Source organism: Mustela putorius, unplaced genomic scaffold (genome assembly GCF_011764305.1).
Source record: "Mustela putorius furo isolate JIRA1106 unplaced genomic scaffold, ASM1176430v1.1 tig00003853_pilon_pilon_pilon, whole genome shotgun sequence".
Classification (NCBI taxonomy): Eukaryota; Metazoa; Chordata; class Mammalia; order Carnivora; family Mustelidae; genus Mustela; species Mustela putorius.
The window spans coordinates 19,950,301-19,966,803 of record NW_025422005.1 but is presented as its reverse complement, the minus strand read 5'-3'; the positions used below and the strand labels follow the sequence as shown (position 1 = coordinate 19,966,803).

The 16,503-nt window shown below is 49.5% G+C and overlaps 1 protein-coding gene across 4 annotated transcripts in view; it reads right to left on the bottom strand.

Moving 5' to 3' along the window:
* Positions 1-10,014: 10,014 nt before the first annotated feature.
* The window catches only part of WDTC1 (WD and tetratricopeptide repeats 1), a 71,995-nt gene continuing 65,506 nt past the window's right edge, over positions 10,015-16,503 (bottom strand). For 3 of the 4 annotated variants that reach the window (XM_004741076.3, XM_004741075.3, XM_013047183.2), the window contains 4 exons: positions 16,145-16,380; positions 14,486-14,666; positions 13,411-13,603; positions 10,015-12,007 (listed from right to left, as the gene is read on the bottom strand). In XM_004741076.3, coding sequence (XP_004741133.1) covers positions 11,810-12,007; positions 13,411-13,603; positions 14,486-14,666; positions 16,145-16,380 — 808 coding nt within the window. In that variant the 3' untranslated portion in view covers positions 10,015-11,809. The remainder of the gene's footprint in view (positions 12,008-13,410; positions 13,604-14,485; positions 14,667-16,144; positions 16,381-16,503) is intronic. The other variant, XM_013047179.2, reaches the window with a different exon arrangement.

The window sequence follows — 16,503 nt, the reverse complement described above, 5'->3', positions numbered from 1 at the left end:
CCCAAGAGGTGGGGTACAGCCGCTGTTTATTGAGCGCTTCCTAGGTGCCAAGCACTTGACATACACTGTTTTTAATCCCCATAGACTGGTTCGACATGCGAATTTAGGTATTTCCCCTAGGTTACATGTGAGAAACTGAGGCCCAAGAGGTGAGGTGAGTGGCCAAGACTCAAACCCAAGTCTGCGTCCCTTGTCCTTTCCATTCTGTGGGCTCTCATGAGGCAGTGGCAGCGGAGAGAGGAAGGTCAGGCTAAAATGCTGTGTGGTGTGCGTGTACGCAGGGGAGGCTTGCCGGGAGGTATTTGAGCTGTCTCGATGTTTGCCAGGTGGCACGGGGGTGGGGGTGCAGGGATGCGTGCAGCCGTGCAAAGAGGCTTTGCAGAGCGCAGTGTGCAGGAGTGTGAATATCACCTTGGTTGGAATAAATCTCAAACCTTAGATGTGCTCCGATCCCTTCATGGAGCAAATGGAGAAACTGAGGCTCGGGGAAGTTCATTAATTGTCCGAGATGACACACAACCAGTATAAAGCAGGCAGGCTTAAATCTTGGATTCTTTGGGTTTTTTAAAGGATGCCAAGATAGCCAAAGAAAATGGAATCTGTTGGGATGGGAAGGGAAAATACGGGGACAAGAAGGAAGGTAGCAGCTAAAAATTGGGCTGGGAGGAGGTAGGGACAAATCAGAAAAATGGGCGCAATGCCTTTTTAGGAACGTCTTTTTCTTCCATTGAATTACCCTTCCTCCCATAGAAACCCTGCTCTCCTGTTTGTAGCACTTAATATTTTAATGCATTTTGGGGGGTATGTCTGTTATGAAATCTAAGTTCCTTGACTTCAGTAGCTATCGTATAGCTCCTAGTACAGAGCAGATGCCCACTAGATGTTTCTTGATTTAATGATTGAAAGGATGTTTTATAAAGGCCTTACAGATATCACAACTGAAAACGATTCTGAGTAGGTTTGTGCCTCTCCTGTGACCCATGTGTCGTGCATTATCTTTGCAGAGCAACACCAGCATCTAGCACAGAGTTTGGCATAGATTAGGTGTGCAGTGTATGTTTGTTGAATGAATAAATTACATTACTTCTTGATTCATCACGATACCTAATCTCTTCCATGTCACAGGCTCTAAGAAAGGTCTTTGCCTTACATATTCCTCCATCATCACTGTCAATCCATAATTCTAGCACAGGGTTGGTGGGTGCCCTTTAGTCATTTATTTTACATATATTGATGAATAAACAACCAAAGTTAAGTCTTTCTTAGGGTCTGCCATAATTTGGTAGTAGTAACACAAGGACCACCTTTATTCTGCCAGCCTTCAGTGGCTTCTCCCTATACTTAGGATAAAACATAAATATCTAATCATAGCTTACAAGACCCTGCATCTTACCTTTTTTCTTGCTTGTTCACTACATTAAGGGCCACAGGCCTTTGTATCAGTTCCTCTCACGTGCCACACTCTTTCATGCCCCCAGGGACTTGGCTTACATTCCTCTGCTGACTGTTCCCCACCCCCTTAAAGTGGCTAACTTCTATTTATCCTTCAAGTCTCAGATTAAATGTGGCTTTCTCCAAGAGTCCTTCCCAATCAAAATCAGAAAGCCCGTTAATCTCCCTTGAGACATCCTCTTCCTTTCCTTCATAGCACATTTGTAGCTCTGCATTCTTGGATTCCCCCACTAGGCTGGAAACTCCTTGAGAGCAGAGACTATCCTTGTCCTGTTTACTTCTGCAAACGTAGTGCCTAGTAGTGTTGAGTATATATCATCTGCTTAGTATTTGCAAAAACGAATGAATGGCATACACTTAAAAGCTGGGTATCATATGTTGGGTACACACAGTCCGAGGGCAGGAACCTAGCTCATCACCTGCTACCTCTTGGTGTCCCAAGCTTTTTAAAGGGGCCCTTGGGTGTTGCTGGGCACAGTGCTCAGGAGTAGTGTCTGATCAGAGATCCTTAGCTCCTCGACCTAGGCAGCTACAGAAGCAGAGGCATGAAGATGGCCAGGTTCCTGGAGAAAGCAGCCAGCTCCTCTGACTTCTCTGGGGCCTCTCCCCCAACCTTCTCCCCCTGCCACCCGTTAGCCTGTCCACACAGCCCCCTCTCATATGCACATATCACCTGGGTTTTCTCACCCAATGTAAAAGCCTCCCTAGCCTGTGCCTTGCCTACTCTGCTGCTGCCACCTCTATCACCCACAGACAGATGGGAAATCTCCATCAAAGACTAACACTTCCTTCCAGGCTCAGAGGATCACAGCAGGGTCCTGGAAGAAGCTCCTCTGACAGCTCAGGAAAGGATTGATAGGACTCATTGCTACCCCTCCCCTCAACACACACACCGACCGAAAATAGGAATGACCATCTGGATCCACTTACAGGGCTGGCTGGGGGAGGGAAGGATAGGAGAGCCGGAACTGTCAAACTGGGAAATCTTCGAGGGCAAGATGCTGCTTGTTTGAAGGGTGAACTCAGGGCACATTCTCTTGGTGGGAGTCAGCCCCCCCCCCCCATTGGCCCCATCTCTGAGTCCCCCAAGCTCACACACCACCTTCCTCAGACTGTCTCACTCCTCATCCTGGCATTCAAGGCCCCCATGGTCTGGCTCTAAACCCCAGCCTACTTTACAAGCCTCATCTCTCACTGTGCCCCTCGGGATTTGCTCGGGGTTAACCTCGATGGGCTGTTTGCCCTTCAGAAAATAATTCCTGCACTTCATACCTCATGTCTTTGCTCACACTGTTCCTTTAGTGGAATGCCCTTCCCCTAGTCTCCTATACTACTTTCAAGGTTTCTGGCAAATGTTTCCTCTTTGCTCCCAGAGCACGAAGGCTGTGTTTCTACCTATTGAATATTCATGTGTACTTGCATTAGCATTAGCTGTTTACTTGTCTGTCTCCCCTGAGGGACTGTGAACTCCTTGAGAAGGGGTCTGAATGGATCTATTGGTCCCTGTAGCCAAGCACAGCACCCGGAAGATAGGAAGTGCTCAGGGAATGTCACCGTTGCTATTTGTTGATCATAGATGGTCTCCTTAACGACTCTGGGGAAGAATCACCTCAATCAATAACCCCGGGCAGCAGGGCTGAGCCAGGGGCGGTCACGGGTCACCGCTGCAGGCTGGAGTTGCTGCTGGGCATCATGCAGTGTCTGGAGTGTGGAAGGGCAGAGTCCTCTCTTCAGCCTTTTGTTTCTACTTCAGCCTTTCTGTTTCTACTCCACTCATTACCTTCTCTGGGTCCTGGAGATTGGGATTCTCCCCATTAAGCCCTGAACTATCTTCCAGGATGGCTCCAAACCTTTCCATGGTAGGGAGAGGACCATCTGAGAACAGACACTCTGACCCTTTGGACATTAGAGTTTACAGACACTCTGACCCTTTGGACATTAGAGTTTACAAAATGACTTCCTTCTCTGTTCGGTTTTATAGATGGGCAAACTTGCCCAAGATTATCAAAAGCACAGCTAGGACCAGAACTAAGTCTCCTACTCCCGGTGGGCAGTAAAGCAAGACAGTTACATATGTGAATTCTGGAGTCAGCCAACAAACCCAGTGTTTCCACCTAAGCCCTGTCAGTGGTTGTCCTTTGGAAAGTAACTGAGCCTGTTGCACTCAGTTTCTGCATATCTAAAACGGGAAACCATAATTCACATCTTAGTTCTTGTAAGGTTTATTTGACCAGCTAGACCTGAACAGTTCCTGGCCCCAAATACACACTCAATGTTAGCTACTGTAGCAGTGAAAACCACACAACTATAGAACTCTTACTTAAAAAGCACTTTGATGCACATAATCTCACTGTGATTTGGGGCCTTTTACAATGTAGTGAAATAACCAGAGCAGATATCAAAATACCCATTTTATTGATCGGGAATATGAGCCCAGAAAGGTTCAGGAGCTTTTCTGAGATCTAAGTACCTACTAGACAGAGTTGGGGTTTGGAGCCTTCTTGACCCTGGCTCTCTCTGCTGGTAAGCCGGCTTAGGTCTACTGAAGAGTGATAAGGCTGAGACCAGCCTGAGATTCTGTAAATCACAAAATAGGTGCAAACTATAGCCTCATTAGGACCAGGCTAGTTTATATATGTAAGAAAGAAATGAGAGCAGGAAGCAGAACAAGATAGAATAGAGTAGCGCATGCCTGCCATCATGTCCATCAGAATGCTTTCCTCCCACACCACCCTTGCCTGACACAGAGCCTAGCAAATGGTGGGGAACTCCATGGCAGAAGGTACAGGGGAGGACTCATGATTCCCAGGGAAATTCAATTTACAGGGACCATGCACAATCTGCATTTCTAGCCCACATCTTCCAGATAACGTGGAGGTTCCAGGAGGTCAGGGATTAGTCTGTTGTTTGCACTTTTATTAAGCCAGGGCTTGGTACAGAGGAAGAGCTCAAAAAGTGTCACAACATTTAAATAATAAAATGATTTTTAAACACTTGGACTAGGAATCAGAGATTAGGGATCCAGTCCTGGTTTTGTTTCTGAGGTCCTTGCACAGCCTTCCCTTTTTCCTGCCCCTCTTTGGAACTCCTTCTCTCTCTTTCAAAAACGTGGAGTTTAGGGATAGATCAGTGATCCTCAGCTCTGGCCATACTTAGAATGAATCTGGGATGCTTAAAAATAATGGTTGGATGCCTGGGTCTTACCTCAGATCAATTAAAACAATCTCTGGGGTGGGACAGTTTTAGTTTTTAAAGTATACTGGGTGAGGGGCGCCTGGGTGGCTCAGTTCGACCCTTGATTTTGGCTCAGGTCATGATCTCAGGATCATGAGATCAAGCTCCATGGTGGGCCCCATACTGAGCACGGATGGGAGGCTGCCTCAGACTCTCTTCCTACCTCCCTTTCTGTGGCACTCCCACCCTCTTGAAAGAAAGAAGAAAAGAATGAATGAATGAATGAATGAAAGAAAGAATGAATGAATGAATCCTGGATGATTCGGATAGCACAGCCAGAGTGGAGAACCTCTGAGCTAGATGGTTTCTCATTGCCCTTTACATTCTGCAGCATATTTCAGCATGTGCTGAAGCACAGAGACAGCGGAGCAGGCCTCTAGGGCCACACCTACCCACCACAAACACAGGTGGCCCAATTCTTTTTAGTAGGCTCCCTGCCCAGTGTGGAGCCCAGCATGGTGACAGGGGCTTAAACTCATGGCCCTACGGTTAAGACTCAGATGCTTGCCAACTGAGCCACCCAGGTTCCCCACAGGGAGGCCAATTCTAATGTCCGTTTTGCTTGCCAGGGTTGGCTCAGTCGGTAGAGCCTGCAACTCTTGATCTTGAGGTTGTGAGTTCTAGCCCCGCATTGGCTGGGTGTAGATTTCTTAAAAATAAAAAAATCTAGGGCGCCTGGGTGGCTCAGTCAGTTAAGTGTCTGCCTTTAGCTCAGGTCATGATCCCAGGGTCCTGGGAGTGAGTCCCCCATCAGGCTCCCTGTTCAGTGGGGAGCCTGCTTCTCCCTCTCCCTCTGCTGTTCTGCCTGCTTGTGCTCTCTCGCTCTGTCAAATAAATAAAATCTTTAAAAAATATATATTTTAAAAAACTGTTTTGCTATGCATTCACTGGGTGGGCTTATCTGATCCCACCTCTCTCGTTTTTATCAAAGTTTGGTTTTTTAAAAAATATTTGTCAGAGAAAGAGAGAGAGTGAGCACAAGCAGGGGGTACAGCAGGCAGAGGGAGAAGCAGACTCCTGGCTGAGCAAGAAGCCCAATATGGAACTTGATCCCAGGACCCTAGGATCATGACCTGAGCTGAAGGCAGATGCTTAACCAACTGAGACACCCACGCATCCCTGAACCCGCCTCTCTTATCAGTAAGGCTGGTGAGAGTTTTGGGTGAGTCACACAAGCAGAAACATAATTAAAAATGGAGTACCATGCAACCTTTCTTACTCCAGTTTTGCCTTTTCCACAATGTCATATAGTTGGAATCATACAGCGTGACTTTCAGGCTGGATTTTTTCATAAAGCAATATGCATTTAGGTGTCCCCCATATTTTTGTGGCTTGATAGCTCATTTCTTCTTATCACTGAATAACAGTGTGTCTGTATCACAACTTATCAGTTCACCCTTTGCAGGACTTCCTGGTTGCTTCAAGTTTGGGGAATTATGAAGCTGCAACAAACATCTGTATGCAGGTTTTTGCACAGATGTAAGTTTTCAACTCATTTGGTTAAATGCTAAGAAGAACGATTGCTGGGTCTTACAGTAAGACTATATTCAGCTTTGTAAGAAACTGCCAAACTGTCTTTTCAAGCGGCTGTACCATTTCTGCATTCTCACCAGCAATGAGAATTCCTGGTGCTCCACATCTCTGTCAGCGTTTGGTAGTGTCAGTTTTTGAAATCCAGCCATCCTAATAGGTATGTAATGAGATTTCACTGTTGATTTAATTTTCAATCCCCTAATAACATAATGCTGAGCATCTTTTTGTATGCTCATTAGTCCCCTGTATATCCTTTTTGGGTGAAGTATCTATTCAGATCTTTTGCCCATTTAAAAATTGGGTTGTCTGTATTCATATTGTTGAATATTTAGAGTTCTTTGTAGATCTTTGTGTATGTTGGGGTATCTTTTATTTTACATTTATATTTATTTTATATTTATATTTATCTGACATGTTTCGCAAATTATTTTCTCAGTCCTTGGTCTGTCTTTTTCATTCTTGTAATGACTTCATGGAGAAGTTTTTAATGAAACCCGATTTATCAATTCGCTCATGGACTGTGCTTTAGATGTTTCTAAAAACTCATCACCAAACCCAAGGTGACCCAGATTTTCTCCTATTTATCTTCTAGACTAGAAGTCTCTTTTACATTTGGGTCTATGATCCCTTTTGAGTTAACATTTGTGAATGGTGTACGGTGTTTATTTTTTTATTTTTATTTTTTAAAAGATTTAAAAAATCTATCTATCTATCTATTTATTTATTTTTAAAAGATTTTATTTATTTATTTGACAGACAGATCACAAGTAGGCAGAGAGGCAGGCAGAAAGAGAGAGAGAGAGAGAGGAGGAAGCAGGCTTTCTGCAGAGCAGACCGCCCGATGTGGGGCTCGATCCCAGGACACTGGGATTCTGACCTGAGCCGAAGGCAGAGGCTTTAACCCACTGAGCCACCCAGGCGCCCCAGATTTTAAAAATTTATTGGACAGAGATCACAAGTAGACAGAGAGCGGGAAGCAGGCTCCCCGCTGAGTAGAGAGCCTGACGTGGAGCTCTATCCCAGAATCCTGGGATCACAACCCAAGCTGAAGGCAGAGGCCTTAACCCACTGAGCCACCCAGGCGCCCTTGGTGTACAGTGTTTAAATCCAGCACCACTTATTGAAAAGACTGTCCTTTTTTTCTTTGAACTGACTTTGCTCCTTTGGCAAGGATCAGCTGACTGTATTTATGTGGATCTACTTTTGGGTTCTCCACTCATTCCATTGATGTTTGTCTAGTCCTTTGCCAGTACCACACTGTCTTTACTATTATAGCTTTAGGATAAATAGTAAAGTTGGGTAATGCCAATCCTCCTCTGTTTTTCTTTGACTTCATTATTGTCGTTAGCTATTCAGGGTCTTTTGCCTCTCTATAAACTTTAGAATCCATTTGCCAATGTTCTCAAAACTAGTTGCTGGGATTTTGATTGGGATTTCACTGAAACTATAGATGAGGTTGGGAAGAAATGACATCTTAAAGGGCTTGATCCCAGGACCCCGGGATCATGACCTGAGCTGAGGGCAGAGGCTTTAATCCACTGAGCCACCCAGGTGCCCTCGCACAGGGGATTTTTAGGGCAAAAACTATTCTGCATGACAGTGTAATGATGGATACATGACATTATGCATTTGTCAAAACCCACAGAACTATAAAGAAAGTGACCTTACGGGCTTTAGTTAATCATGATGTATTAGTATTGGTTCATTAATTGTAGTAAATGCACTACAGTAATGCAAGACGTTAATAATAGGGGAAACTGAGTCAGGGAGAGAGGGGGATATATGGGAGTCTTACTGAATGTAAGCCTTAAAGTGCTCTGAAAGACAGGAGCGCCTGGGTGGCTCAGTGGGTTAAACCTCTGCCTTCAGCTCAGGTCATGATCTCAGAGTCCTGGGATCCGAGCCCTGCATCAGGCTTGCTGCTCAGCGGGGAGCCTGCTTCCCCCTCTCTCTCTGCCTGCCTCTCTGCCTACTTGTGATCTCTCTCTGTGTGTCAAATAAGTAAAATCTTTAAAAAAAAAAAAAAAAGTGCTCTGAAAGACAAAGTTTACTTACAAAAAGGGTGTGGGGGGGAGTACCAATTCCAAGTGAAAGGGAGCCCCTTGTGAATGAAGTCTTCCAGTGGCTCCTTCTTGCTTCCAGGGTCCAGCCTACAGCCCCTCATCAAGCATGGGGAGCCCTCTGCAGCTGGACTGCCCCTTCAGCCCATGAGCCACTCCTCCCTGAACAGTGCAGCTGAACTGAATCACTTGGGCTCCAGGAGGGAACCAGCGACTTTACACTAGTCTCTTGACCTGGGACACTGCCCCCTCCCTTGCCTGGTCTGCAAATGTCTTGAGTTCTAAAGACTTCATGCTGGGGGTGTCTGGGTGGCTCAGTGTGTTAAGCCTCTGCCTTCAGCTCAGGTCATGATCTCAGGGTCCAGGGACTGAGCCCTGCCTTGGGCTCTCTGCTCAGTGGGGAGCCTGCTTCTCCTTCTCTTTCTGCCTACTTGTGATCTCTCTCTCTGTCAAAAGACTTCATCTTGGACACAAAGAAGTGACACTGGTCCAAAACACCTGCTTCATAACACCACCTACTGTGCTTCTGTTTCTGTCAGGATCTCCTTCCTGTCTCCTGAATTAAACCGAGAATACCCTAGCATACCCTGCTGCCTTCCCATCACGCTGTTCTTTCCAAATGTACAAACAGAAGAATGACAAAATTTCAGTAGTGAAGCTATTGTTCCCACAATACTGAATCACAGCCCTGAAACTGTGCATCAACAACCTTGAAAGGCCCCAACAAGTTCATAGAGCACATGGTAGGGGATTTTAAATTTGGGAGACACTCAACATCTGTTGGCTACGGAGAGATCTACTAGTTCAAGGTAGATCACAGTTTCATCATTAGGTTTAGATACATTCCTTTGGTTAGATCATCTTAGAAGCTGGGTTTTTGGTGGTCGCTATTGTGAAAAGCAACTCAAAGTCAGTGTGGAATAGGTAGTACCGTCCAATGGGATTAGAAAGTTTGAGAAGCTTTATAGTGCCCAACAAGCACACAGATCCCATTAGTTATTGTATTTAAGAATGAAATAAAAATACCGTTTCTTCTAGTTTATAAGTACTTTAAAAAAAAGTGACTTGGTACCACATAGTTCTTATTATGTAATTTGAGTATAATTACTTGATAAATAGAACTCTTGGGCATTTCTTTTGGTTTAGAGGCTCCATGAGAAAATTACTGAGCCACGAATGCTGGGTGAGTGCTATGAGCTGGGAAAGTCTGGGAACCTCTGGTCTAAGATACCCTCTAATCCAGGGCACATCACATTGTAAAATCCATTTAGTGGGTTATGGCCAGCCTTCTTTTGCCTTAGTAAAACAGAATGGTCACTAGAACACACTGCATATAGCACGGTAAATATTATTGTGTAAAGCTTATGTTCATTATATACACACAAATAAGCATGGGTATCTTGGATCACAATGTAGAATGTGTATTTCTTGTTTGGGTTGATTTTAGAAGTTTGAAAAGCCACTAAGACTTCAACCTCCTTATTTTAGAGATGAGAAAACAGCTTGGAGAGTGAAAGCTGATTATTGCAATTCACAGCCACCGGGGCCAGGCGCTGCTGCACTCAGCCTCGCTGTGCTAGGAGGCCACTGCTCACAGGGATCCTCCAAGGCAGGCCTCATTCTACCCAGCAGAGGTGTGGTTACTCAAAGTCACATAGCTACAGCAGTGAGGATCAGGTACCCTCACTTTGGTTCCAAGACCCATTTGCACCCCACAAATGCCAGCAGCCACACCTAGAACAAAATGGTTTTAATCAGTTGCGTCACCCTCACTCTCCTGGGAGCGGAGCAACAAAAAGGCTCGGCTCCTGCCCCCAGAGGACAGTAAGGCTTATGTGTCTCTCCACACTGCAGGGCCCAGGCTGGGCAGGTTGGGGGGCGGGTGGGGACAGATGGGGGACACAGGACGGGCGGGCAGGAGGCAGAGAGGAAATGGCAGGTGGCTCGAACACAGGAAAGCAAAAGGGGCCCCTGCTGGTCCCTGGGCCCCAGGGCCCAGCCCCAGTACTCCTGCTTTCCCCTCCCTGGCTCGAGAAAGGTCATGGAGAAGAGACAGGGGAGCAAGTCCCAGCAGCAGGAAAAGCAGCAGCAGCTGTTTCCTTCACCAATAAATATACTTCATTACCAAGCTAGAAGAGGGGGTGGGAGAGGGACTGGGTGGGGAGGAGGGGGGAGAAGCTGCCACCTGTGTTGCTGGGATTAAAGCAATGACGAGATGGTGCCAGACCCCCCACCACTATCCTCACCCCCCCTGTCTTCTTAAAACTGTGAAAAAGCTTTTAACGTGGCCCTCCTGTCTCCAGGGCTGCTCGGAAGCCTGGCTGAGAGGAGGCACCTGGCAGAGACCAGGCGGAGGGAGGGAAGGGCGGAGGGAGGGAAGAAGGGAGGCTGCTGCTCCCCAGAGGCTGCAGCTGGAGGGCTGGAGCCAAGTAAGCACTGAGGGGAGAAGGAGGGAGAAGGGGAGGAGGCTGAGCAACTGTCAGGAGAGGCTCCCAGCTGAGAGCCGAGGGGGCAGAGAGCGGCTTGGTGAGTGGTGGGGTGACTGCTGTCCAGTGTTAAGCTTGGGGCTGCTGAGGAGGGAGGGGGCCAAGTTAGGGATTTTCCCATCTGAGTGGCTCAGGAGACCCACCCCCTCCCCCCAGAGCAGCAGGGGGACAGAGAAAAGCCATCACTTCTTTGGTCTTTGTGGCGGCTCAGCATGTGGGGTGGGAGGAAGGGCAGAAAGGGCCCTTAGCAGGGAGCGCCACCTCAGCAGAGTGCGCCTGGCTGGGAGCTCTGGCAGAAAGGTCACAGTGAGGCCAAGGAGCCCCCAGAAAGGGGAGTGGGAGTGGTCATAGTGCAGTGCAGAAGGCTATGGCGTGTTGCCCCACCCTCTGCCAGGGCCCTTGGGAAAGGCTAAGCCCCCGGAGGTGGCCAGTGAGCGCAGGCGCAGGGTCCGGAGCCAGCACTGGGAGAAGGGCGAGGACACTCGCGCCCAGGCAGGGGCCTGGCCTTGCCTACTGCAGGACTCCCACCTTCCTTCGGCTTCCACCCTGACACGGTGGCTCTGGAGGGAGGGTGGGACCCCATCCTTTTTCAGAACCTTCCCTGAAGCCACAGAGGAGCTAGCCTTGCCCTAGGAGCAAGCGTGGCAACAGGTCAAGGCTAGCCCTTACGGACTGGAATTCCACCCTCTTCCTGCCGCCAACTGAAGTGTAGGGCAGTCCTTGAAGACAGCTTTGGCCCTTGCCTCCCAACCTGAGGCGGGCCAGAGCCCTCCAGGGACATGGGAGGTGGGTGGTGTCTGGAGGGGCTTCCCCTCCTGCTCTTCTGCTCAGAGCTGAGGCCAGTCAAGGGGCAATCTGCCCCAAAGTCTGAAAGCCAGCGAGTTGTAGCAACCCCCCACCCCCAATGCCAAACTAACAAACAAAACAGGGAAATGAAAAAAATGGGGGGAGGGGGAAGACAAATCAAAACAGAACCCCCTGACCTCCTGCCCATGGTGGAGGGTCCAGCCAGTAGCAGGGGCCAGGGACCAGAGCAAGGAGGGTCTAGCTGGGCCGGCACTGAACCTGGCCCTCAGAGCTGTCCTCATCATCAGAGGCTCCCGCACCCCCACTGCTCAGGCCTGTGATCCGGTAGCCCATGTTGAGCAGCATCACCTCCAGTGGGTCGGCGTTCATGCGCCGCTGGTTGGCCTGGGAAGCACCCTCCATGTCCTCCACAACTCGGCCTGTGAGGTCTTCGCTCTGTGGGGAAGGCACACAGCACCGGGAGAGAAGTGTGTGAGGGAGGTTGGCAAACACACACACACACACACACACACACACACACACACAGATGGGGCGGTATACATAGAGGTGGCTGGACACATCAAGAGATGTACGTGGGGCTGTACGTATATCCTATGTAGATGCGGATGCAGGGAACCCACATATGGGGATACGTACAGGACACGTGCTTACCAGGATACAGATATGAGGGAGACACGCCATGTGGGGTTATACATATGGGGCCCATCTGGTAGTACACACTGGAAGGGGACACAATACACTGAGATATATATGGAGGTGCTGGGATACACACTGGGGGGGGCATACCCCTATGGGGGTACATATTGGCGGGGCCCCATACAGGAAATGGTGGGGCTTACCACATGGGGTTACACACATGGGGGGCCCATACATGGATATATGTGGGAGGACTTGCACCAGGGTCTGCTGGGCACACCTACTAGATACCCAAGGCAGGAGGAACAGGCAACACCCCCCATCCTACTCTTCCGTCATCACTCCCAACAACCCTTCCTGTATCCTTCTTTTTCCCTCCTCTCATGGGAGAGGCCTGTAGGGTTCTCTTTAAAATTCACAGTAAATTGCCTCTGTAATTAGATACACCACTTCACTTCTGTTTTGCTGGCTAGAAAGGGGAGGGAAGTGGGGCAGAGGGCAGGGGAGGCCTCAGGCCAGCCTGCCTGGCTACCCACCCTGGGAGTAGAGGGGACCACATCCTCCTAAGTGTCCCTGTGGACTGGACACTTCACAGGCATCACTTCTTTATCCTTAAAGCAACGTTTTGAGGTGGTGCTGTCATACCCATTCCAATGTACAGATAAAAACCTGGGCCAGAGATGGTTAAGTCCCTTAGGCAGTGAGTGAAGGGGCCAGGATTCAAACTTAGGCTCGCAAAGATTCCGAAGCCTGCATACTTCCCATGTAACCAAGGGACTGGCTTTTGTCCAGCTTCTGGGGGACACAACACAGTGGTATATGAGGTCCCTAGGGAGCCCCTGAGGGGCTGTTCTCATGAGGTGGCACTGGGGCTGCTCCAGTTCCCTCCCGGCCTCCTGTAGCCGGTCCTTGGTTACTGTTTCCTGTATGGGAGTCTCATCCCCTCAGCTTGCTCAGGGATGTGCCTTGAGAAGGCAGGTGCCTACTCTTCCCCCTGGGGCTGCCTACTGCATTTGGAACTGATGGCTCCCACCATGACACAGTGCTGGGTCCTCAGGTAGGAGTTCACTCATCCCAGCGGCTTCCATGTCTGAATGACTCATTTCTCTCCCCAATCCTCCCAGGCCCAGCCGGAGGCCTTGCCAGGGTCCAGCCCAACCTTTGTCCCTGTCCAGTTTGGGCCATTTTCTCCACACCCTCACCTCTGGCCGGGGGTTCCAGAGCCGCACAACAGGGTCAATGCCGCTGGTGGCCAGGAAGCAGTAGCTGGGGTGTGGCTGCAGGCAGTTGACGATGGACTCGTCCCCTTGGAGCACGCGGACCAGGTTGGTGGTCTCCTTTTCCCAGATGAAGAAGGAGCCATCGTCAGAGCCACTGACGATGTACTGAGCGTTGCTGGCAGAGGGGCAAAGGGCAGGGAGGTCAGGTGGGGTACTGCCCTACAGCCTCAAGTAGAGGCTGTACGGCTTACGGCAAGGGGAGCAGGGAACTCTGGGGTCTTCACTTGACTCAGAACTCCCACACACGGCAATCCTCTCCATACTGCACAGCCTTAGTCGCTGTCCAGCTATTAAGCTTAAGATCAGGGACTGCTTGGGTGCCTCCAAGATACTCTCCCTCAACACAAGTTATAAGCTCCCTGGGTGCGGGATCAATCCTGCATCTCTTCAATTTCTGGGAACACTCTTGTCTAAGCCTTCCCAGCAGTCCTTGCTTCCTGGGTTCACAACCCCCTTACACACCACTGACACTTAGACGGGATCTTGACGGAGAGACTCTTAACACTCAAGGGTTTCACTTACCCCAAGAAGGTATACCATATACAAAGGAGGGTTGGGGGTGACGGGATCTGAGACATGGGCTATGTACCACAGTACCAGGGGCACAGCTCTGAGAACACAAGTGTGCTAAGACTGCCAGCTTTTGAGGGCTCTGGCCTTATACCCCAGCAGAAGGAAGCTCCAAGCATCCACATCAAGACCAAGCTCTGGCACATGGAGACAGAGGGAGAGGGGGCAGGGGATAAAGGCAGAGTCCAGACCCCATGCTGGATGCTCTGTGGATTACCTCACAAATCCTCATTATGGCCCCATGAGTGGGGATGGCTTGTTTCATTTTATAGATGAAGAGACAGGCCCACAGAGGTGAAGCCATTTCGTTAAGGATACAGAGGCAGAACTGGGATTTGAGACTTTTCTGAAAGCATTATGCCCCCACAACCCCCCAGTCTCCTGCTGCCAACCAGGCTGTGCCCTCCTCCTCTTCAGGGCCTCAGACCTGCCAAAGAAATTGGCCTCCTTGATATCCGTTGTGGTGTTGCAGTGGCCGCAGTAGCGGAACTGGTAGTCGTAGCTTCGCTCCCGCAGCACCATTTCATCCTCTGAGATGGAGTCCTTGCGGCTCGTACTGCGGAGGCGGACAGGGCCGCCGCCACCACCGCCGGCTCCCTTCTTCTCCTCTAGGGTCAGAGAGCAAGGAAAGGTGAGACCTGTCCTTATTTTCCCTCCCCTACCTTGTCTCTACCCCGGCCCTGTTTTCAGCTCATGTGCTGACAATGTAGGGCTATCTGCCTCTACTCCTACCCTCGAAAGCTAAGAATGACTGTGAGGAAGAAGCATTTTTGGACGTAACCCTTGAGGATGTTCAAGAGGGGACTTTGGATGCTAGAAGGGCCTTTGCTCAGGTCCCAGAACAATGTCTGGAAGTCCCAAGGATGCACAGGCCCACAGTCTGTTTCTGTGGAGGTAAGAGGCAGGGAGGAGAAGGTGAAGCACTACTGAGAGACTTGAAAGGGTAATTTTTCTAAGTAGACCTACAGCTCTGAAAGGAGTAAAGTCTAAGCCCTTCCTCACTGGAAGATGAGTTATAGATCCCAAATGAGGCACTGATCAGTTCAGTGCCTTGGGTAAAATCACAACAGTTTTCTCAGTGCCTTAAAAGTGCCTTGATTCTGCCTGCCTCAGGGCCTTTGCATGTGCTGGTTCCTAGGCCAGAAATCTTTACCTCCCACAGGTATACTTTTTATCTAGTTACCTCTTCTTCCCCATCCCTGAGATCTCAGATTAAATGTCTCCTCCTCTAGAACCCTAGCCTGACATTAAGCTCTGCCCCAGGCACCTGCACCGTATCAGCCCCCCATGGCACTCATCACATTGTTTCTCCTTCATTGCTTGGTTCCTTTGCTAGGGCTGTAAACTCCACGAATCCCATCTGACTTGTCCACAGCTGTACACCCACAACCCAGCACAGTGTCTAGCATGTGGTAGATGCTGGATAACTACTCAAACAATGCATCAGTCGCATGGTTAGTAAATTGCATAGGAGAGAGGTGAGGGTCCATGTCTTCATCACAAACACCCAGCTCACCCTCCAATGCTACTGAGCAGAGCTGGACAGGGCTTCAAATGAGCTCTGTGGAGGCAAGGCCGTGGGGTCAGGGAGGCTGGCTGTGTGTTACCTTAGGTCACATGGTTACCACACGGCAGAGCTGCATGCGTGAGGCATTTCCACTGCCCTTCACTGCTGCCTCTGCTGCAATCAGCCAGACTGGAAGGAGTACAACCCCCCACTGCTGCCTCTTACTCAGATGTCCAATGGAACAACTAAGACCCTGTCTCTGTGAGCCGGTGAGAAGGCCCAGCTGGAGCTATGCAGACTGGGCTCAGTTTCTTCCTGTCCTGAGTCCTAGGCATTAAGCCAGGTGCTTTAAACATACTATTGTTAATCCTCAAGAGAAACCTTAAATGGGAGGTGCTATCATTCCCCCTTTACAGTTGGGGAAACTGAGTCTCAAAGAGACCAAGTGAGTGACCCAACCTCACATAATTTCTGAATCAGCCTAAGAATCCAGGCCTCTCTAATCTCAGAACCATGTCTTCTCCAGCATGTCACACAGGACCTCAAAGTAACAGCAACCCCTCCTCAGTGCCCACTCACCACCGTCATTTTTGGAGAAGAGGGCTGCCGTGATGTCGCGGCCCAATGCGTCACAAGCACTACTGTGGGCCTGCTCCGGGAACTTCCCTTTGAAGTCGTCCAGGCACTCCAGGGCCTCAGCCACGTACTTGAGCTCAAAGAGGCAGCGGGCCAGGCGGAAGTGTGCCTTCAGGTGGCACGGGTTTAGGGAGATGGCCTTGAGGCAGTCTCTCAGGGCATCGTAGTGGTCACCATCCCTGGGAAGGCAGGGGAGTGTGGCTTAGAGGTAGGACCGTGTGGCAAGCAAGGAGTCCACCCAGTCTCCTCTGAGGTGGGCCACCTCAGCCCACCTCTGACAGATTTCAGGGCGAGGGTGCTTG